A 25,315-nucleotide genomic window follows, 5' to 3' on the forward strand; every position below is an offset into this window, starting at 1 on the left:
CATAAATACACACGCAGGATACACAAATGCACACAAAATTCACAAATGCACACACAAAATTTAAGAAGCACAGAAGATTCACAAATGCACACAAAATTCAGAAATGCACACAAAATTCATAAATATACAACCAATTCAGAAATGCAAACAACATTTACAAATGCACACAAGATTCACAAATGCACAGGACAAGATTCAGAAATGTATTTCTGATGCACACACAAATATATCTTGATTTACAACCTGTTTTTGGTCTGTGAACTTTACTGCATTTGTGTGTGAATTTTGAGACTCCCCTGACTTGGCTCGACACACAAATGTCTTTTTTTAAACAGGGAATAATCTGCAACCAATTAGATATCTCCCTTGTTTTAGCCAATCACAAGAATGCACCCCACGGGGGGGATTGTTTACTTATAAGCCAATCACATGACCTTTAAGCTGTTTTGCCAACCGCCAATAAAACCGAAGAAGAAGAAGTTTGCACAGCGTGATATGCACGTGGTGCGGGCACGAGCTAACGTTTGCGCGGTGGAGTTCTGTCTGTCAGTTGGTTGGTTGAGACCTCAACATGGCTTAGAACTTAAAATGTTTAGCTAGTTTTCTCCTTGTTATAATCGCCAAAAGCATCAATTACAACTATCCATTTGTGCTTATTTTTGTGCGTTTCGGACGTATGTTTGGACACCAAATACAGATAATCGTGATAACAATATCAATGTGAATAATCTGCAATTATTCTCAACCAACCAACTGACAGGCAGAACTTCACCGCGCTAACTTTAGCTCGTGCCCGCACCACGTGCATATCACGCTGTGTAAACTACTTCTTCTTTTTGGTTTAATTGGCGGTTGGCAAAACAGCTTAAAGGTCATGTGATTGGCTTATAAATAAACAATCCCCCACGTGAGGTGCGTTCTTGTGATTGGCTAAAACAAGGGAGATATCTAATTGGTTGCAGATCATTCCCTGTTTAAAAAAAGGCATTTGTGTGTCGAGCCAAGTCAGGGGAGTCTCAAAATTCACACACAAATGCAGTAAAGTTCACAGACCAAAAACAGTTTGTAAATCAAGATATATTTGTGTGTGCATCAGAAATACATTTCTGAATCTTGTCCTGTGCATTTGTGAATCTTGTGTGCATTTGTAAATGTTGTTTGCATTTCTGAATTGGTTGTGTATTTATGAATTTTGTGTGCATTTCTGAATTTTGTGTCCATTTGTGAATCTTCTGTGCTTCTTAAATTTTGTGTGTGCATTTGTGAATTTTGTGTGCATTTGTGTATCCTGTGTGTGTATTTATGAATCCTGTGTGTGCATATGTGAATGTAGTGTGTGCATTTATCTTTATTGAGACTCTTCTAGCTCCATAGTACTGTAGTCATTACTGCGGATTTGCAGCTGCAAAATTACTTGTGAGCTTGCATTGAATATTGGCAACAGGATACAAAGTCATGCACCAGAGCAGTGGGTCTTTATCTTAATCTACAGCTCTTTAAAAAGTCTTTCTTTTTCACACTCTCAGAATTAAAGGTACAAAAGTTGTCACTGGGACAGTACCCTTTCAAAAAGGTACACATTTGTACCCAAAGGGTACAATAACACTTTAGTATAGGGACCAATTCTTACTTTAACTAGTGTCTTATTAGCTTACATATGGGCTGTTTATTAGTGCTTATAAAGGACATACACTATTAATGCCTTGTTCTGCATGACCATTATTTTACATCCCTTAACCCAATCCAATACCTAAACCTAATGACTACAACAACTACCTTATTAGCTATTAATTAGCACAATTTAGCAGTGAATTGGGAGTAAACTGAGGCAAAAGTCATAATTAATAATAAATAAGTGTTCCCCATACTAAAGTGTTTCCATGCATATTAGTACTTCAAATGTATTATACATGTTGGCAGTTCAAAAATATTATTTGTGCCTAAATGGTACATATAGGACCTTTTTAAAGGGTACTGCCCGAGTGACAGCTTTGAACCTTTATTTTTGACAGTGTATGAATACTTAACTTTTTGTTAAATGCATTAGGTTGATTCTCACGAAATCCAGGTAGGTGTCCAGCAAGCATCAGAATTTTTAAAAAGCCCTTGAAGCCAATTTTTTATTTTTTTTTGCACATATAAGATTAAGGTCTGAACTTACTATAACCATTATTTTAAGAGGATTTAAACAAATATTTCCTATAGAATTATTTAAATTTTAGATTGTCATTATCAAAAATTATCATTACTGCAGCATGATATTACATTAAATGTATGCATTTACAAACTCATGTTTCGGTAATGAGAACTAAAAAGTTGTCTAGGTACTATGACAAACAAAATTTCAACTTTTGTGTGGAAAGAAAAACATAAGAACTGCTTTCCTGGTAGCCATCTTGAATGTCACAGTCAATTATGTCCCTTGAAAATGTTATTTCCTTGAGGGCTTAAACAAGTATTGAAAATTGTTGCGGAGGATGAGAAAATTGGTCTTGGACACATTTATATTCCTTATTATTGTCTCTACATTTACCACATGTTTCTTTACTGTAAATGTTTATAGTATAACATCCACTGAAGCTTTTTATTATTTAGATTTTTTAATTATAAATATTTCCATGTCAAAGAACCCAAATCCAGTCATGGACACGTTGCGGTAATGAAAATGTTCCCCTTAAATGCGGAAAAAACAACAAAATTAGTTTGTATGATGTCATTTGAAATCATGTGCAAAATAGTACATAAAGAGATGTTTGTAACTGCTTCTTATTTTGATACTCTTACTTTGCATTTACTTTTTTTATCAAAATGTGTCATGACACCTCATAAGTCTAATTTCGCGAGAATCACCCGTACAATATTAAAGATTTATAAAATAGATCAACAATTCCACTTTTCACGATAGCTTTGAAATTTGTTTTTCATTAGGTTCTTTGTGAAATCTATCTGGAATACATCTTCTGTTAATCAAACATTTGGCTATGTGAATCTACAGTACAGGTATTGGGAAAATGTGTATGTGAATGTGAGCCTCCATTTGCTCTTGCGTTTGTAATTCTGGGGTGAAAAATCCTAGATATTCATTTTTGCAAGTTCAGCTTTGTTTATTGATATGTGATGATTGTGGCCTGAATTTGCCCTCACTGGTTCTCTGGGACACCAGAAATGTATTTGCTCAATTTCTGAGCCAGATTCTTTGCATGCATAACTTGGATAGATCTGCCGGATCAGGGTTTTCTAAAATCAAGCATTCTGTGCTCGTCTTCTGTGACGACTTTAAGCCATTTGGCAGAATCAGACAGCACACCTCTTACCGTCAAATTTAATGCATATCGTTAAAATATTTAGCCTTTTAATGTCGTTTTCATACTCCAACTTCAACATTTAAGCACATCATAAGCACAAGATTGCTTACAAGCCTGAATCAACATTTTTGGGTATCACTTTATTTTACGGTGTCTTTGTTACACATGTTACATGTAATTATTATAGTAATGACAGTTAATTATGCATTATTACATGCAACTAACCTTAAACCAAACCCAAATCCTAACCCCAACCCTATAGTAAGTACATGTTGTTAATTATTATTACTTAGTACTTAAATGTATAATTACACTGTAACAGTGATACCGTAAAATAAAGTGTGACCCATTTTTGTTGTATACACTGTAGATAACTTACACACTTCTTATTTCTCCATGCACAACATCACATAGCAAAAAACATTCTTACATTTGTATATACTGTAAACAATATATTTTATACTTGCGTTTTATAATGTACATACAATAAGAATATTCATTGCCATTTAAATAAACTATAACAGAACGTCATGCATCAGATGGAGACATTTGGAGCGCTTTTAACCACCTTTTCCTCAATGAGATAGCATAATATTGTTAACAGTTAAATTAAAAGTGTTATATTGTTAACTCAAATAGTCTCTCGCTGTGTGTATAATACAAATATTTGAGGAGCACTTTATTTTACAATAATTATGTGTACTTACCTTTTACATATATGGTAAATATGTTGTACTTACAGACAAATGTGTGGTACAGTACTTACTTTTGAGTATCTACATGGTAATTAAAGCGTATCATTACTATACTTACCAGTGGAACATACGTCTTATGTTACTCTAGGTAAGAACTGGGTAATACATACTTATACAGTAGTGTAGGTATACTGTAACTAACAAGAAACACTACTGTACTTACAAATTAATGTACAATATAAGTATGTAGTACTTACATGCAACTGTAAGTACTGGGTACAATCACTAGTACGTCAGTAGTTACTACATGGAAACAGGACTGTAAAATACAGTGTTGCAGTTTACACAGTTATAACATAGGACCTACCACCAGTATAAATATGCCACTGTGAGGCAACACTATAAGTACCTGTCATTAATTACACTGGCCTGTAAGTACTACACACTTACCATGTACATACAATTTGTAAGTACTGTAGTGTTTGTTATTAGTTATCATATATGTACACTATAAGTACCCGTCATTAACCCACACTAGCCTGTAATTACTCAATACCTAAATTGTACATTCATTTGTAAGTACAGTAGTGTTTCTTGTTAGTTACAGTATACCTACACTTTAAGTAAGTATCCGGTATTACCCAGTACTTACCTAGTTACATAATAACTACCAAGTATGTCCCACTGGTAAGTACAGTAATGATACCCTTTAATTACCATGTAGATACTTAAAAGTAACTACCACACATTTGTCTGTAAGTACAACATATTTACCATATACTGTATGCACATATGGGTTACTACCAGCTGAAGAGCCACAATAAAGCTGTGTGTGCCAGTGCAGCCGCCATCAGGCATGTTAGGCATGCACGTTGATGGGATAGTTTATGTCTCCTGTCTATTTTGTAATTATAAAGTTTTATTAGGTGTTTGTGGAAGATTAAAACACTATTAGCGCTGTACCAGCCGTCAGAATCTCCAGCTGTTCTTTTTGTTTTATAACCAAAATGTTTTATGACACCCGTATTTAGTCACCTACACAATTATGGCTAATGAATTCAGTGCTGGTACAGTGGGCACTGGTGAAGGGTATGAAGCATTTTTCTCATGTAGGTGTGAAGTGAGAGAGCCAGAGATGAGAAACCGTGAGATTAGTGTTTTGAAATATAAATAATCACAGATAATAGATTTGTTTTTCACAATTGGGACCATGGACTGAACTTCAGTGGAGATGGAGCCACATATAATTACATATGATTATGCTACTGTAAGTGAGTGCTCGGAACCTGAAATATTAAATTAAATTTGAAAACTAAATTAAGCCAAATAAACTTGGATAAGTTACTGTTTATTTCTAATAACAATTCCTAATTGGCTTAATCTCTTTTATCTCTTTTCTTTAGGTGGTGGAAACTAATCTTGTGGCTTTCGATTGTCACTGGATCATCATAAATGAGGTGGGTACATGAAGTTTTGTTGAAAATACTATTTGTTTTTCTCACGGATATACAAGGAGATGGCAAAATAATGTGAACACCAGGAAAATAGCTGCTATCTCTTTATTTGATAAAATGTTGGACCACCATCTGTCATACCCCTGCAAACATTTTTGCAACTTTTGAATAGTGTCAAGTGAAATGTACTATTTATTAAAGCATCTTACAGCTGTTTCCAAAAGGCTGGTGTAGGGAACCTGCCTCTCACTTTACCCATTGGGAATACAATTACTCCTGAAACAGTCAAGCCGTTAAGGTTACAGATGCTTCTGCAAAATGAGCTCCCACAATTTATCCCCTTTAGAAATCTCACAAGTTACTCATTTAACCGATTTCTTGTACTAACCAATGCTGAACATTATGTACAACTTGTCCAAAATGTTGCAGCCTAGACAATTCAAGTAACAGAAGATAACCACAGTCTTTGTTTCTGGCAGTAGCTTACACAAAAAACTATTAACCACTATAACAACACTTATTATACAGTATTTAAACATTTTTACAGCAGTTTAGCAGGTGCAATTTAGCTAGTCAAAATAAATATAGTGTTAGTAATGTGTGTTTATAAAATGTATATAAGGGATTAATCTAGCACTAACATCTTTCTTTACATATCAGTTTGTGTGACTATTGCTTTCTTAACCCAGTGATCCAGATATGAGGTGCATTGCCCAATTCAGGGTTTGGATACTTTTAAGGCCACAGACTTTGAAGGCAAGGCTTGATATTTGAAGGCGGCAGGTTCTAAAAGCCACGAAGCGAACTGAAATGAGACGGTCTAGCCTACGGGGGGAGTTGCATCACTTGCTGTTCTCGCCCACTATGCTTGTCAGCGGGACACAACAGCTGAGACCTATCAGACTTTTAAAAATAAATATGGAGGCAGATATTTTTTTTATTTTATTTTAGAAAATATAACACATTGATGCAGATTAAACTATACAACAGTATATAAAATTAAAGGGACTGTAAGTAGGATTTTAAGTGTTTTATTAATCAAAATCAATGTCTTTATTCATAAATATGCCCTCGTTGGTTTCAAATGACCTCTGCCAGTGATCTAACTTTTCTTTGTAAGCTAAGAATTTCTTATCTTTACTTACATTGAACGGGTAAGTCTAAGGAGGCTTCCATGTCGTTCCACCATATTGATAAACTATAATAGCAGAGAGGGACAAAAAGCACTAGCCTACCAAAGCGTTTCCACAATGCATTTTTATTCAGAACACGTGAACCAGCTGCAACGGACAAGGAGATCAGTGAGTACATAACGCCTAGTTGCAACATGCATTTGGAAAAGCGAGGCGATAGAGAGCACTATTTGTTCGAATGCAAAATACAATTTCACCACTAGATTGGGGTAAATCCTACTTATTGTCCCTTTAACCAACCTTAGAAATATACAAAAGCAAAACGCATCATGCACACTATTGCAGAAATAATATTAATTCACATCACTAAAACATCACAAGGACCTTTAATTTGCAAAAAATATTTTTTTTTTTAACTACAGTTTTGAAAGTTTATTTCTTGGGATTGCCAAGGCTGTGAAGGATACGTCAATGTTTTTGGGGGGAAAGGCCAATTTGGAGGCTTGTATGTGAAGGAACCTTCAAATTGGGACAGCCTCGTCGCGGACCGGTAATGTAATTTGCCTTCAAATATGGCCTTGGAATGCCGCAGGCCCTGAATTGGGATGCACCCACGGACAGATTACTAGTCAATGATTTAACTTAAACCTGGCGAGTGTGAGAAGAGCTCTCCAAAATAATTCAATGATACCCATAATGAATAAAACGTTTTTCTGACAAGTAAAGATGACAGTGAAGATATACAGATGAAGATTACCTTGAGGGTATTCTCCTCTGAATTATAGCTGTTTCAATAACTGAAAAGTCGTTCATTATGTTAACCTCTGTTAATCTTTCTGGTTTTATTTGAAAGGGCCATATAATAGAACATCAGTTTTTATCTTTTTTTTTAAGTACAAATGTTAAATATACTATGAAATATATTGTAACTTCCAGAGCTTATAATGTCTCTCCAGACCATAAGACCTTTTATTTAAACCTAAATGGCAAATTAAATTAAAAAAAATTACTGCTAATTTCACCTTTTCATTGGTCAGAAACTAGGATGCCCAATCACGGTGTAAAAAAGAAAGTAGTAAACTATAAACTATTATCCCTAGATGCCATAAGAAAAATCGATAAGGGCAAAATGTGGCAAATTTCTTTAATGTGTATAGGACACTGCCCCTTTGTATATTCCTCCAAAAAAATCCCAATGTTAGGAAATAGTGGCTTAGGTTAACTTTTAACAAGGTCCCTGATGCAAAGATGCTATTCTTGAAGGATGGAAAAGCACAAACTATATTAGTCCTGACAGCAGCCCATGTGTAAGCAGTGTACTGTATCTTATTTCACATGCATTGACAGCTACCACAGCAACAAGAAAGGGTCAGAAAAAAGGTGTGTAATGGTTGTGAAAAACTGATTCCTTTTGGCACAAATTACCTTGAATAATATAAGTTGACCCCACGGACAAAAATACAACACTAAAAATGTGACGTGATCCTTCAAGAATACAAAGTGCAAATTTTTTGGCTCTTGGAATTGTCGTTTAGTCCACTTTTTTGTTTTTTCACAAGCATTTTTTTTTTGATAAATAAAAAACACCTACGATCAGCTTTTTAGTAGTGGCCAATTTAGATGTGTATTCATTATATATTAATGTGGAACACTGAGAGAAGTTTTATCTTGTATGACATTACTCAACATGTCCCTTTATGGGCACACATTGCTCATGGTTGGCCTTGTTCGACAGCTCTCTGCTGCCAGAACCTAAGCCCTAAATTTGGGCTATAACCCTGTAGGCTTATTATGTCATTTTAATTTAGTGCCTCTAATTAAGCATCAAGGGCCTTTTGCGTGGTCATCTGAGGGTACAATAACTCAGCGTCTGTATTTTGATGTCTGTGAAAGCATATCCTCTGTGTCCTTGAAAGTTGTGCCACACAAAGCCCTGCCGTGTCCTTAGTTATCCTCAATCTTTCTTTCAAGATTAATTATCAGCAGCATTAACACTGTTTGACAGTGTTTCCAGCGCCTGTCCTGTGAGATTGTGATTCCTCAGAGCAGAAACCTTAAATTTACCTCTCGGAGAACAGGTTACTTTGCAGACAACATTAATTTTATTCTAATTGAGGTCTGGGCAGCCTCGACATTCCGAAGTTCCTCCCGAGCTTGCCAAAAGTGCCTCAAGTTGAAGTTTAATGACGTACTTCATGAGAACCAGTCACCAGCAATCACGGTTCTGCAGGTGAGAACAAAACTCAAAAGTGAAGGCTGTCAGAGGGAACAGCTCGGCCGCTCTGAAGTCTACCTTCACTGCGGGACGTTCCCTGTCCGTTCTCATCACATCAGTCCCAGCCCGCTCGCCTCACTCTGTCCATCTGTGGAAGAGATGGCTTCAGGCTAAAATTAGCAATCATTTCTCCTAAGGCTGTGCAAGGACGCATGGGCACACATGGTCAAGTTTTTCTGTCTTTTGGCGGCACTCTGAATAATCATTCATTAAATAACCAATTGTTATGTGTTTTTGCACTTAAACTCCAAAGACACACTTTTAGTAACATTTTGGAGATAAGATAATTTAACCAAAATTTTTAAAGTTTTGAAAAATGAATAGGGTATTTAGATTTTATATAATATATACAGTTTTTTAAAATAATTAAACAGATATTTTATTGTAAAACTGTTACTTTTTATTCAAACATTATACTTGTTGGTGTCCTTTTCACAATGTAATTATTTATTTAAGTGCTGAGTAATACTGATTAACAACATATACAGTATACTAACTATAGGGTTAGGCAGCCGGATCTCACCAGAATTTGTAAATATTTTACAAGCTGGCTTTTTCGTATGAATTCATATGAAGTAATCATGCAAAAATGTATGATTCTTATGAAAAAACAACTACGAAACCCAACCCCTAACCTCAACGTCACAGGGGTCAAGGCAAATCGTACGAAAACTTATGAATGTGTTCATATGAATTAATACGAATTAGCCAACTCATAAAATATGTTTTAATTCTCGTGTGATAGTGTTGGGTTAGTTGAAGACAAATAAAATATTATTTTATTTAAAAACTGACTTTGTGGTTTTTTTGTGACAATGGCACATATTCTGCCTTTTATGTCATTGCGCGGGTTTTGAAGTGAAATGTATAATAAATATGTATAATAAATATAATATAATATAAATATAATAAAATGGCATAAAGTGACATTTGTGAAAATAAGGCATTCCAGTTACTGACCAATAACCTTTGCTAAACCTGAATGCTAATTTACAAGAAAACGTCCGATGCACTTAGAGGGTTTTGCGTTTGAACTCTAATTATTTATCAAGGAGCGGTGTTATAAATAAAGCAATATATTTATTATTGTTATAATTTATTATTGTTGTAATAAACATCATCAGATGGAGATTACGTTTTCCAACTCTTAAATCAAAAGTACTTATGCATAAGGTTTTACATGATATGTACATTAATTGTATATATTTGTAACTATTAAATCCACTATTAAACTAAATAATTATGTAAAGGCAACTAAATATAAAAAATATTTTGGTGTTTTATACTTAAACTTCAACCTATTTTATATCAACAAAATGTTTATTTACCTTTGAATGACAAATCATCATTGCCCAGCAAGTGATAACTGAGACAATGAATGGCTAACTATAGACCCAATATAAGCTATGAATAACCCACTTCTAAATAGGCTTGAATTTGGTTACATACCTTTTTCAAAATACTTTGCGAGATGTATGATATTTCATCGTGTAAGAAAAATCAACAGGTGGTCAAGGAGTGTGCTTTCATTTCTTTTGCATGTTCTAATTGTATACTCATTGTCTATTATTGGGCTATGATTAGACGTCTATTAGACTTTCAGACCAAATTTTGCCTTGTTTTAGCCAAGATTGCTTAGTATGTTTCTTGTACCTACTTCTGCACAGTCTTTTATGTTAAGTTGTGAAACAGCCTTCCCTCTCTTACACGCTGCAGGAGATTTCAGACATGGATGTGCAGGAGCTGGTGATGAAGTCCATCGGTCGTCTGACCCTGGTGAGACAGACCTTTCTCCTGCCGCAGAACACCAGCCAGCGCTGTGTCAGGAACAACCACCGCATCGATAACTCCCTCTGCGATCCCAAAGACCCAAAGGCACATACGTTAGAGGTGTGATTCATCACTTTAAATCAACCATAAATCATTCGCCTTCATTTCCTTTTCTGATTGTGTCCATTAACTGTCATCATTAGTCAATCATTAGCCTTTCAGCTAACTTTTTTTTAGAAAACATAAAAATGTCAGTGGCAAAATTAGTTACCTTGATTTACTGTGTTTATAGTTCTTTACAGTGTGCCTATGGGTGTCATTCCTGTTTTCTAACGTTCACTCAACTTTAAAGTTTGAAGTTTATTTGGCAATTGTACACTCCTAGGCATATGAGTGCATTATTTTTGAGGAAAGCTCTTAGAGTCAGCAGTAAAAAAAAGATAAAGAAAACAAAATAAGTAATAATAAAGAGAACTGCAGGGCTACACACACAATGAATAAAACACTAAGTAGAATGAAAACACACTATAGAAATCCATTAAGGCAGTGTTTCCCAATCCTGGTCCTCGGGTACGCTCCCAGACAAACACCCCATAATGTTTTGGATGTCTCCTTATATAAAACACCTGATTCCACTCATCAGGCTTCTTCCAGAATGTTTAAAACGTTTCCTTAATTAACACACTAACAAGCTGATGAACTGAATCAGGTGTTTTATATATGGAGACATCTAGAATGTTCTGGAAGGGGGGCTCGAGGACTGGAGTTGACAACCACTGAGTTACCCATCCTGGACGGAGGCAGATGAGTAGAATCAGGTGTTTTAAATAATTTTCTGGGTGGGGGTACTCAAGAACCAGGATTGGGAAGCACTGCAATAAGGAACACACTAAAATATACTGTTTCGTAAACAATATGACGATAGTATAATGTCTTTGCATGACAGATACATACAGCTTATAAACTAATGTATATTTGCAACCTATATTCACCCCCAAGGCGTCAGAAATGAAGCATTGTGATATGCCTTTCGTGTCACTATAAATGTACCCCTTAGGTGGCACTTTTTAATGCACAGGCAAAAAAGTAACACTAAGGGGGGAGGGGTACACTGTCAGAAATAAAGGTACAAAATTGTACCTTTTCTGTCACTGGGGCTGTACCCTAAGTTTCCGTTTGGTATCTTTACAGGAATACAAAACAGAATGCAATTTTGGGTAGATTACCGTACCTTAAGGACCCTACATTGTTAGAAAAAAGTCAAAATATGTACCCTAACTGGGGCAGCACCCTTTAAAAAGGCAATTGTATGGACCATTTGGTACAGATATGTACCGGTAAAAATTTAGTATCAATATGTACTTTTGAGATACTGATATTAATTTTTGAGGTACTAATAAGCTCTCTTTGGTCCCAGAATGTACTTCTGAGGTAATTAAATGAAATCCTTATGTGCAAAGCTGTACTTTTTGAAAGGGTACAGCCCCAGTGACAGAAAAGGTACAGTTTCGTACCTTTATTTCTGAGAGTGTACCCTCCCCCCCTTAGTGTTACTTTTTTGCCGTGCATTTCACATCACGGTAACACTTTACTTGAAGGGTTGTTCATAACACTGACATGACACATTCATAATCATGACATGACACGTGCTATGAACATAAAGGAGATTTTATGCACGTTTATGACAACTGTCATTAATTGTCATTCATTAAATTATGTGATTTTTAATGCAAGGATGACATTGTTTAAGATGTCTTCGTTATGACAACTTGACATTAATCAATATATCATAACTTATGAAAACTTGACATTACCAAGACAACATAAAAGACCACTTTTTACCAGTGAATTAAATTTGTCATTAAAATGTCATTAAGTTTTAATACGCTGTCATATAGTTTTATAACAATGTCATGAATATGTTTCTTGACCTCAACTATAGTGGTACAAATATAATTTTTTTCAAGTAGTTTTATAACAACATCATGAATATTCTTAAGTCATATTTTTTTTAGGTTTCCTCTATATGTTTAACAAATAAAATCAATCAAATAATTAAAATTGATACAATTCTAGTTTATTGCATTTGGAGATTGATTCACCTATAATTAAATGAAAACAGTACAATAATGGGTTCAGCCATGCAGCGTTGGGTTCAGATCGCTGCAAAGTTAATTACATTAAATTGAATTGATAATTTTTTTGTTTTTTCTTCTGTCAGAACATTTCAGAACCCTCTGTGTGAGGAAGAACAAGTTCTGTTAGTTGTCAGTTTATTGTGCACATACATAACATTAAGTATAATATTTTTATGTGTCTGTGGCATTTTGTTAAGGTATTTCAAATTATTTGATAGTATTAACACTTACTGACATTTAAATGACAGTTTAATGTAATGTTAACCCATAAAGCTAGGTAGTTTCTAAAGTTTAATAATTATTCTGTTATGTCATGTTTATGACAGATTTATGACAAGTTACAATATATTGGTTTATATCAAGTTGTCAATTCAAACACTGTCATTTTTGCATAAAAAATGACATAATTGAACAATAGTCATAAATGTGCATAAAATCTCCTTCATGTTCATGGCACGTGTCATGTCATAATTATCAAGGTGTCATGTCAGTCTTATGAACACCCCTTTAAGTAAAGTGATACCAAGATGAGTAACTTTAATAAACTTTATTAAACTGGAAATTACGCATGTGGTTTACCATTGAAAACAGTTGCATTCCTAGTTTGTCTATACAATGCCGCCTAGAGGTACCTTTAGCACGTCACGCGAAAGGCGTGTCACAATGCTTAATTTTTTTTTAACACTTTGGGAGTGAAAATAGGCAACTTCTCACACATTTTATACATTTATATTATACATTTCAACAGAATTGATACATTCAGCAGCATTGAATTCTTAAGGAGCACAACTAAGCAATTTTTGGGGGAATTTGCACTCAATGTCAACCAAGAGGCAACCTTTGTCTCTTTCGTAAAGCATACACTGAAGTAAACTGTTATTCATCGACTGAGACTGGAGACTGATCCCTAGAGACTGGTTTCAAAAAGAGGTAAAGCCCATAGACCCATGTTAAAATGCTCAAATTTACAGCAGAAATAAATGTTTCCAACTTGGTACAAAAACAACCTGGTACAAAAACAACCTGTTTTTTGTCTATATAGTTAATTTTGCCCTTCATGACAACTGTGAGGGGGTGAATTTCTCATTTGTTTAAATTAAGCCTTAAAGTTCTGCATAATTAAGGGTATGGCACTTGAGTGACAGGTGAACTGCCGCTGCTGTTACTACTGTTGAGCTAGGCAGTCATTGTTTCAGCAACCAGGCACCTCAGCTCCATGTCCTGCCTATTTTCCAATTATTGGTTATTTGCAAGTGATGCATGGTGACGCGCTGCCAAGATAGCGACGGCAGACTCTGCCAACTATTGGCTTCAAAAATGCTCTTCACAAATCTACGCGTGATGTCTCAGACATACATCCATATTTTTTAGTCTCAGTCTATGATATGAACACCATTAATTCAGCCATGCTGATATTTCGCCCACTGGGCTGTTTTAGGCTTGAACAAGACTTTGAGAACTAGACCGGTTGTAATAGGTTAAAAATATCCGTTCTCAAAATTGAATTACCAAGTTGATGTGGGTGTGAATTTGCATCAGCATGGGTCAATATTTTTTTAGTGTGTATGAGATCTGCAAGCAGGGTTTATACAGAAATCCTTAAGTTAAATTTACTACTTTTTACTACCTTTTTTACTACCTTCAGAATATTTTTTAAAACCATCACGACACTGAATTGCAAGTGTTAATCAGCGACCTTTCTATTATTTACACAGATTTTGACATATATAACATACAAAAAAAGAATTAAAGTGAAAAAATTCTTCTGACTGAAATATTTTTCAGGCCAAGTCATATTCCTTTACCTAACACTTTATGTAGGCGAGACCAATAGCATTTTAAGGGGAGATTTTTTTTGCCATAAATTCCACATTGAAGTCTCATGTGGCATATAGGTAGCTGTAGTTTGCAGGGCATTTCAGATTAAGGCGAAACAGCTAAATAACTCACTATATAAAAAGAAAACATGAATATCACCACCTTTAATGATTGTTTTATTAATTATTTATTAATTGTAAATGTATTTATTTTAGCATTTACTAATAATTTTTTAATCAAAGTTGAAACTGTTAACATTAGTGAATGCACCATGAACCACCGTCAATTACTGTAATGACATAAACAAGAATTCATGAATGCTTATATACTCTATATTTTTCATTGTTTGTTTGTTATATAATGCATTTACTAATGTGAACAAATACAACTTTTTAATATCATATTATTCAGTAAACATAAACAAATAATCCAGGGTCTGTTCTGTTCACACAACAGTTTACAGTCACAGCTCTAATACAGTAACGTTATGTATGAATATAAACCCTGAACGAGTAACTCGAGTCAAACTCGTGTAGAATTCGCACAGGATGTCTGTAACCAAAGTGACAGTTGTTAATTGAATGACTGTACATTTCTCAACAAAATATTATGTTACAATAGAGGCAGCGCTGATCTGCTAGTTTATGCGCAATGTTTCTGCTGTTTACTTTCTCCTAAGACCTAAATGGTCGTGTTTATATGAGGATATTTGCAAAGACGGGATTTTTGAGGCATATGTGTTATTTAAGGCCAATAAAGCGGCAAAAATACGTACAACACATGCTCAATGAGAATCGAATGCGCGGCTTGCATGCTCTTCTGACACAGAAACTGCGGACGCACTGTTGTTTGTGTTTGAATGGCTTAAAATCACCTGTTTTTAAACTGCTGTGCTTAAATATATGTACAAATGTTACGTTTTTGTGACCACACGCAAATGCAACTGCAAGAACCGACAGGTGGATGACATCAAAGTCCCGCGAGAGCATTTCGGAAGCAGTCTCCTCTTATGATTCCTCGTCAATCGCTCTTACGGGATTTGGATGTCGTCTGCCTCTTGGTTCTTGTGGATCCACATGAATTTTACCCATGAGTTAAACAAACCCGTTGTACCAGCCACTGGCTATATCAGCATAGCATGTAAAAGCGTGCCGCGGATTATCAGTAACGTGAGAAATCATTTACCCCCAAAATACAGGACCCCTTACGTTAGTCATACTGTGCAAAGACACGCAATTACCTGTTTGGTTTTCTTATCCCACGAACTGAAAGGCTTGCCAATCTTCATTATTTCGCTAAGCCAAGTCAATCGTCTTTTACACCTTTATCGATCTTCAAAACATCGGAGCCTTCCTGCATTATAAGTTTGACCATGCTAGCTGAAAAAGTTTTACCTCAGCTTAACGTGATACAGTCAGAAAACCCGGAGTGGATCCGTTCCGTAGTGATTACAGAACGCTTACAGCGGAGAGAGGAACGTGATTTGGCTCCACTCCAGGCTTTGATCACATCCCAGAGACGAAAGATCTTTGATTATTTGCCCAGATATGCAGGTGATTTGAACTAATTTCCAGGCATCATAACATTACAAAAGGCAATCGAAAATTTACTACCTCGTCAGATGACGCTTACTACTTTTTACTACTTTTTACTGGCCTTAATTTGGCATAATTTAATTTACTACCTTTTACTACTTTTTACAACCCCGCGGAAACCCTGGCAAGGCATCTCTGTGTAGCTGTGAATAATGCATATAGAGATATGATGTTTGACATTAAGGATTCAGAACTGCTTAGTGGTCAGGAGCCCAAAAGCACCCAGTTTCAACCTCACTGAAGCGTATGTCAATCTCGATGCGTATCCCACCTTTCCACTAAAAGATCCACCTACTGTTCCCTGTGGACCACCCATCACTCATCTTCTCTAGAGAGCCGGACTTAACTCCTGCACTTCAAATAGACTTAATGGATTTCCCTGGCCAGAAGGTCCTTTCCCCTATAAATTTAACCCTGACTTTATCTGTTTACCCCTTTGGCACTTGGGCATTTGCTTCATTGGTCCCAACACCTCCTGCAAGTACCATATCATAAAATGACCTTCCCAAACATAAGTCCAGCCAAATGCAGCCAAGCCCTACTTTGCCATTTCTCTTTCTGGCTAAGGCATAAAAAGTAAATCAAAAAAAGAGCCCTCTGTGCTTGAAAACACAGCAAATGGCGAAAGGCACACGAATTGACAAATAAAACATTGTTGTTTTGTTGTCTTGAGCCTTCTTCTCAAGAGTCATTTCTCATTTTGTTCTTCGGTCTCTCAGTTCTCTGAGGGCCAGTTAGGCTCTGTGAGGTTTTGTGGGAGTCAGCATTTGTAAATATGAACAGTTTGGGTGTTTTCTATGTTGTGTTGGGGTTGTGAAGCCTTTTCCCTTGAAACCTGGACAACTACTCACTGAGAGTGATGTAAATTAAAACTTTTAGCTGGTTAGTCAGTTAGATGGTAACTTTTTTAATGAACTGCAAATTAATAAATAGTTAAAGCAAAATTGCTACAACAATCTAAATGCAAACTTACATCTATTTTAACTTTAACCCTATTGCAATAAAACATTAACATTAGATGTTTATCTATAATGTACAAAGAAGTTTTTGCTCCAAAAATCTTGGTGGTAACCCATGATGATTATGAATTGCTGTACCTTATTAAATCAAGTTGAATTTGCTTTACTTATGTCAACTTGTGGAAAATTTAAAAATAGGATAAACCCCTTGAGATGTACCATCTCATTGTCGAGGGGGTCCCAACTTTCAAAGTTACACAATCGTAACAAAATAACCCAAACAAAATTAACATTACAAACAACAAACAAACATGGGACAAAACAAACAAAAATTAAGATAAAAAATTACCACACCAAGTTACAAAAAAAAATCAGAAATAGATCAACAAAATACAATTATAAAATTGAATACCAAAGCAAATCCTAGTGACAAAAAGTAATCAACAAACAAAAATAATAATAATAACAATAACTTAATTTTAAAGGGATGTGCGAACAGAGAGACTAAAAATATTTTATTATGGCACTATATTAGTGTTTTAAAGGAAAGCAAACATGCTGACAACATAAGAAATTAGCAATTAGCCAAAATGCAGATAATGTACACAGGTGCTATTCTTATCTCAGATTAGGTCTTGTGTCTGTTCTAATTTTCTGTAAAAAATCATAAAATTATGTATTTACTGTGTTTTGATGGGTAATTGAACAGTATTCTGGTATGAACAATATGTTAACGGTGCACGCTTTGGGCTTCTATTCCTCACAGCCTCATTTTTTTAAATCAACATGGCAACAAGCTTGATTTACATCAGTACAGTTCAAATGTTAACCGTGACCTATGTCCTGTTCATTTTCCCTAAAACGTAATACGTTTACACTTTGGGTGACTCAAAAACATGCAAAAAACAAGCGTTATGTTATTTTCATGGAGCGAAACACATTTGACAGGTAAAATTATTGACAGTAATTTCTCTCAATTTACCCTTCACTAAACCAGAAGTTAATTTTGCTCAGCTGCAGACTGATCCTGTAACAAACGTTTACTTCTTGGCCCCAGCTCTGGTGTGAGATGCGTCAGATGAGATCGTCAACGCAGTTGACTCTGTCATTTTAATCTACAGTCTGCTGAAACTGAAACTGATGTATATTTGCTGTAATTGGCGGTTTGTCTCCTCAAAACGCTTATATGCTCATAGCAGGGCGTACCTGTGCCTGCCTGTTCACGAGCCAGCTGTGCGCGACTCCCAGCGTAATTACAATAGCCTTCTGTTTGTGCTTTCCCATTTGATCGTGAATGTTTTCAAGGCTTACTTCGCAGATTGCATTCCTAAAACAATTATGACAATTACAGAGAACCAAAGCCAATGACGAGAGGTTTTTCCCAACTATTTCTCAGCACGTTTTGGGAGGTTTCCACATCAAAGACACTAGATACAGTGTCAAGTTAGAGAACCGCGGGTTAATAAACAATGCAGGAAAGCTAATGACCGATGCACTCTATTTATTACTTTCTCATTAAAATGGAGACAACACTTGTGCTAAATCAGAGCTGCTCAATCGATCAGAGCGGAATTAACTAGCTTCTTCGTGCTGACGCCACACGGTTTTAGGGCGTGTGGACGAGCAAGCAAGACCTTTACGGTTATCTCTACGGTCCCTCGCGTCCGGAACTGCTGTGGTACTGCATCTGTTGTAAAACTGGGAGAAGGAAAATATGCCGGAGGAAGCAATGGATAGTCAGGCGTTATACGTGCAGATTTTTTAATACAGCTGATGCCTTTGTAGGGAATATTTTAAGCTTATTGATGGAAATGGCCATAGATATGTATAATAAAGGCTAGATGTCTCACCCACACTGCTGGCCAATTGAGTCGAATGTACGTATTTGGCGGCCATCTTACCATGGGGAGCTCGCTCACTCGTGCATTGTGTTTTAATGGTGTATGTACTTTTAAATAACCATAACTTGCTCAATTTTCTAGCGATTTCACACACTTTGGTATGTTACATACGTTTGGTTTGTTATAAGCGTCAAAGATGTACCTATGACACGGCATACTTATTATGAATAATTTTCATGAAACATGTTAAAACATCCAGCATTATAGCCTTGATAATAATGTTTGTAAGAAACCAAACCATTTGAAAATCGGTAAAACCATTAAAATACAATGCTACGACTTAGTGAGCTCCCCGTGGTAAGATGGCCGCCAGGTGATGATGTTAGAGCAGTGGCGGCTCGTGACTGCTCTTCTGAGGATGCGCTAATTCAAAATAAGTGTTCGGATTGTCACGTGTGTGGTTCCCTTTACCAAAATATGTGTCATGCGTGTGGAGAGATCCTGTGTGCATCACGTGTTTTGTCAAAATAAGTGCCTGCTGCAGACGCGTCAAAACCGTTGATGATAAAAGAGACGCTAAAAGGATCCTCGACATTGGAACTGTCCTTCGACCGATGTTGTTGACGTAGCATCCTCAAAATTCTGGCTTCCGAGGATCTTTTCTTGACATTGATAAACCTCCCTAGCCTTTATTAAACATATCTATGGAAATGGTCTTACTAATGGTATTAAGTGAGTTGCCGCAGAAGCATATAGAGCCCTTGAATCGCTCTGATTGGTTCTTTTAACTAGAAGACAGGACTCCCTTTGCCAGAGAGGCCATATTGAGCGTTGCATCATCCCCTGTTCATATTAATACCAGTGCTTAATCTTGTTATATCTATTATCTTTGGATTATATATACACACATGTATCTATATCTATCTATCTATCTATCTATCTATCTATCTATCTATCTATCTATCTATCTATCTATCTATCTATCTATCTATCTATCTATCTATCTATCTATATATATATATATATATATACTAGGGCCGGGACTCGATTAAAAAAATTAATCTAATTAATTAGAGGCTTTGTAATTAATTAATCTAAATTAATCGCATTTTAATCTCATATAAATATTTGACCTGAGAACATTAAGAAGTATTTTATACCCGACCCGCTTCCTGGCCCGCATTTCTTAAAGTAGTTTGTTTAATATTGCAGGGTTCGGGACTTCTCAGGTTTTGACTGTCTGTGTTCTGGTACCTATGTGCGCGGATGCCCCACCTCGCGTATAAAAACAACAAAACATAATATACTATATAGCCTATATTAAAATTAAAATATGTAAAAATGTGCATAATATATTTTTTAAGTTGCACATCGTTTATAGGTTTCTTAAGTGGGATTCGGATGTGAAAAGCGCTGCATAATGTACGCGCCTTTAGTGTTACCATTGAAACTTAACTAAATAAAAAAAAAAAAGAGGTGATATATAGCTTTAGCCTATACATAAATGCTTATTGCTTTAATGTTGCGAGTTCCTCTTCAGATTTTCTTGCTGTTATGTTTATAATAGTTCATTGTTCAGAGTTCATATTGATGATCTTATAGTCAATTTAAAAATGTTCTTACAAACTGACTCTATTCGTTTAACTTTTTTCCTTTACCTGCCGTCGCTGTTCTCTGTGCGTGTCCTCCGTCAAAGTAGCCTATTAAAATTAATATGAAGTTGATTTTTAAAAGTCTTAAGCACACCGCAAATCAAACGTGCTGCTACAGTATGCTCTAAATGCGCGTGTAAATTTAACTTCTGGGCACTGCCAGGCTGATTTTTTGAAAAGTAAGTGATATAGGCTACTCACTGCATGTTTTGGCATTCGGTAGCATATGCATCAATGAGATGCACGGTGTTGCTTTTAATGTTCTTTTTAATTTATATTCACAAAACCTAACAACAAAACATTGTTTATAATTACGAGACAAATTATTTGAAACGAAATTCGTTTTAAAGTAGCAAACAAAACTTAAATTAAACTCGTAATAAACTAATTAAATTGAAACAAAACAACATTACAACAATATTTAAACCCAACAATACTCAAACATTAACATATAACAGACATTAGGATACATGTTAAAATAATCTGTAGTTTGTTGGTAGATGTTTATTGGGCAAAACCTCCGTTGCAAACCTCCATTTACCAGAATAAATCATTTTTACTTTGAAATTGATGCGTTGTCACGTTAAAATCAGCTGTTTGTTTAGGTTCCGTCTACTTTTATTTACACTGCAGCACAACCCCGGAGTTCTCGAACTAAAACAGGGTCTGCAGCATTTACGAATGACTCTATTAATAAGTGCGATTAAAATGCGTTAAAATGTTTAACGCGTTATTTTTTGTGTAATTAATTAATCTTAATTAACGCGTTAAAGTCCCGGCCCTAATATATACATATATATGTAAATATGTAAATGTATATATATTATGCACAAATAAACATACAATGAACGCACTAACACTGGGTAAAACGTTTTTTTATAGATACATTTTTTTGATACATTTTTTTTCTTTCGAAAACACTGCACTGTGTTTAAAAAAAGGCCAACAGAGCTGCAGGTGGCTCTATTGTTCAAAGCAAATATATTTGCTTGTAGATTTAGAGACTTGTGTTGTTCTTTTCTTATTTTTTGCAACTGAAGTGTGACTTCCCATCTCCGCCTCTGTAGCTTGTTCCTTTATAGAGACAAAATATTGTTTGATAACAGCCGTATACCCACTCAGGCATAAATCATTATCATGTTAGAGAATATTAATCTGGTGTCTGTGGCTCTCTGTGCTCACATTACCTGTTTTTTCCTCGGCTTCATTCCTTCTTTCCTGCTGCTGTTGTTGTCTTGTCAGATCACCAACCGTTACATCTACGACACGGTGCTGCTGCTGGCCAACACATTCCACAGGAAGCTGGAAGACAGGAAGTGGCACAGCATGGCGAGCCTCTCATGTATCCGCAAGGGCTCCAAACCCTGGCAGGGTGGCAAATCCATGCTGGACACCGTGAAGAAGGTAGGCAAACTGTGAACAAGATATTGAGTGCATGTGCAGTGCACAATGAAGATTTGGTTTCTGTGATATGGCATTGCTGTTTGCTGGTGAGAATTAAAAAGATTTTAACTTGACAACAAAGGTACATTGTTTTGCTTGAATGCCCTCGGATCATTTGGGAAGCATGACCTTGAATAGCTTAAAAAAAATAAAAATTCAAGTAGATTTTTCATTTTAAAATCGGTATGCAGTTCCATTGTAGTTGATTTCTTAGCACTTTTCTAAGACTTATTTTATAACTAAATAATTGTTTTTGTGTATAACATTTATTACAAATATTTTGGTAACACTTTACAGTAAGTTTTTATTTTCTTAAACTCATTCCCCGCCAGCCATTTTTTAAAAAGTTGCAGCTTTTTTTATGATTTTCACAAAATGTTTTCCAGGACAATTTTCTAAAAATATATAAACATACAAATATATCAAATGAAAGAACAGACTCCCTGCTTTCAAAAAACAAAATGGGGAAAAAACGTTTCATCCTATCTATATTTTTTTCTCTGCTTATATACTCTTAAATATGGGTATTTTTCTTTAAAAATACAAAATTTTTTGCTGAAATTTGAAATAATTGAATTTTTGCAAAGGAATTTTGTTAGAGATCAGATTCAGAACGATTATTAAAAAAACATACACAGAGTTTAAAATTTGTAAATAACGTTTTGGCTTCAGTTTTTTCATAAATTGGGTAAGTCAACTAGTGGATAGTCGCGGTATTGCAGATTAACATAAAAATTCATCAGGAACAGGTTTTTTATGCAAATGTTTTCTCTTAATTGATGAGATAACTTGTCAATGTTGAGGAAAAAGTTAACTAATTCATTAACCAACTTGAAATAACAATTAACACAGTATTTTGCCGCATTTTTTGTATATATATATATATATATTCATATTTTTTATGTTTGATTTCACTCACTGATTTTACAAAGATTTCAATCTTTATTCAGTCAATATTAAAGATAACAAGGTTGTTCTTTATATACTTTACATTGTGTGATTTTATGTAAAAAAAAAAAACTGTAACGACTTTAGCTTGATTATCACAGACAGCGTCACAAATTACATAATTTAAAGTGTTACCAAAGTGTTAATATATTGTCCGGGTACAAATCTGAACACCAGGCCTGATTGGGCAGGCAGTGAAAAAATCATTATTGTTAAGAAAAAGGTGTGAGAGTTTCGCAATGGATGCATTTTTGGAATGTATTTCAGACATTGTGTGGGTTTAGGTCCTGCCAACTCCTCCTGAGTCCGGTTATGTGAGGGGAATGTTGTGATACAGTGAATATCTCATCGCTCAGCTCATCGCTCCCTTCTCACTGTTGTACAGCAGCAGGGCTACAAAAATGGCAAACTGCCTGCGGTGACATGACAGTCTGTGTTACAGGGCCAGTGGCTGAGTGCAGGTTTAACACCATGCTCAATGGAGAACGGCTTTGCCCCCTGAGGGATGTACTGTTCCTGCTGTATTCACATGTATCTGATTCCTACTGCCATCCCACAGTAGAGATATCACCTCCTGCCCCGCTCTCACCTCACATTGCTGCACACAGCCATACAGTCATATTAGATATATTCATTGAGAACCTGCAAAGTCTGGTGCTTTGAACCTGAGAGACATGTGGAAGAATGCATGCATGTACTGTTTACATTAAATACAGTAGTAGAACATGGCATACATATTTTTCTGTACATCTGCTGCATAATGACCTTAAGGACTTTATGGACTTTACAGCTTTGTGCGCATTGGCAAGTTGGTTAACTCATTAAGAAAGTGTTGCAAGTGCTCATATCATACCTGTCAACCCTCCAGTTTTTCAGTGGGTGTTAGGGTTTGGAAAATGTCCCTTATTTTCAAATTCCAATGTTGACAGATGTGGCTTATATTAGTGTTGGAAGAGGACAAGAGTATTTTGTGTCATGTTTATTCATAGTGATAGCAGAGAAAAAGGGTACAAAAAATGACAGAAATGATATGATAATTTTTTTGCCATGAAGCTTGAAACAGAATAGTCTCTCAATGAGATCAAATGTATGCATTGCGTTTGATTTTTTCATTCGATTTTTTTAAAGGCTGTGCCAAACATATGAAAAACGGAGTGCATTAATCACTGTATCTTTTTCAGGGGGGAGTGAGCGGTCTAACCAGCTTGCTGGAGTTTAATGACAATGGCTCCAACCCCAACATCTACTTTGAGATCCTGGGCACCAACTATGGAGAAGACAGAGGCCGTGGAGTCAGCAGGGTGAGTATATGGTTGCATTTTGGTTCCCAAATAACATGACAAACAATGCAATATATACAAACAGTGGCATCGGTGAGCCTGTGGCGTAGTTTTGACACGTAGGTTTTAAAGGCCCTCTCTTTTCAAAGCTTTTAAAGACACAATTGTATTCATTGAAAGAGCAAAAGGGTTTTAATTTATAATCACAGAAGCTTAATGAATTTCATCAGCCCCCCTTTGAGAGGTGCGGCGCATCAGCGCACATTATTGTTTATCCATTTCACTGTTGTTTGTTCGTCTGTTTGAGTCTGCTTTGGTGGAGGGAGGCAGTAGTTAAACAGGAGTAACACTAGAGTTGTTCCCCAGTGATCCGCAAGATAATTAATCTGTTCTTTCCATTCGTTTGTCATTAATTACTTTAGTCATATTTATGTGTATTTGCTCATTCAAATATTAGTCCTAATCTGTTTCTGTCTCCCCCGTGGAATGCGGATCAATTGCTCGTGACAGAAAGGCTGCTTTGAATAATGCACAGACCAAAAAATCGTTCGATGTCAGGCTACGCTTTTAGATAGGGAGACCCCAGACTCCCCCATCTGGAAAAAGAATGAGTTTGGCCTGCTTATTTAGTTGGAATAAATAAAATAACTGATCGTTGCTGCCTTCACATTTTACTTTACTAGCATTGTGAACAATTACTGAAACAGTTACTTGTTATGCAGTATCGAAAGACATAAATTAAATTCAAAGTTGCATCCCGGTACGCTAGTTTTAGAGTTATTATAGGCTTTGCAAGATCATCAGAGCGGCAAATAAAAAGGAACGTGCCAAATGGATCTGCTGCAAACTGAGTTAGTGGCTTATTTGTCTCGCTCTAGTCAACAGTTAAGATTTTACAGATAACAGTTCTGGCTGTCATAGTGCGAATCATGCGTCTGAAGTGGTGTGGATCGGTAGGGTTGAGATTGAAATCAGAGGGTCTGTGATTGTCCTTGAGGGTTTCGGCGTG

At 35.8% G+C, this 25,315-nt stretch overlaps 1 protein-coding gene across 3 annotated transcripts in view; it reads left to right on the forward strand.

The window, feature by feature from the left end:
• grid2 (glutamate receptor, ionotropic, delta 2) overlaps positions 1-25,315 on the forward strand; it is a 462,370-nt gene that overhangs the window by 294,846 nt on the left and 142,209 nt on the right. For all 3 annotated transcript variants that reach the window (XR_010525685.1, XM_065247187.1, XM_065247188.1), the window contains exons 5-8: positions 5,404-5,457; positions 10,579-10,752; positions 21,878-22,039; positions 24,208-24,327. Coding sequence is in view for 2 of the 3 variants with exons in the window: in XM_065247187.1 (XP_065103259.1) it covers positions 5,404-5,457; positions 10,579-10,752; positions 21,878-22,039; positions 24,208-24,327 (510 nt within the window). In the remaining variant the exon portion in view is untranslated. The remainder of the gene's footprint in view (positions 1-5,403; positions 5,458-10,578; positions 10,753-21,877; positions 22,040-24,207; positions 24,328-25,315) is intronic.

Source organism: Paramisgurnus dabryanus, chromosome 11, assembly GCF_030506205.2.
Source record: "Paramisgurnus dabryanus chromosome 11, PD_genome_1.1, whole genome shotgun sequence".
NCBI classification, from domain to species: Eukaryota; Metazoa; Chordata; class Actinopteri; order Cypriniformes; family Cobitidae; genus Paramisgurnus; species Paramisgurnus dabryanus.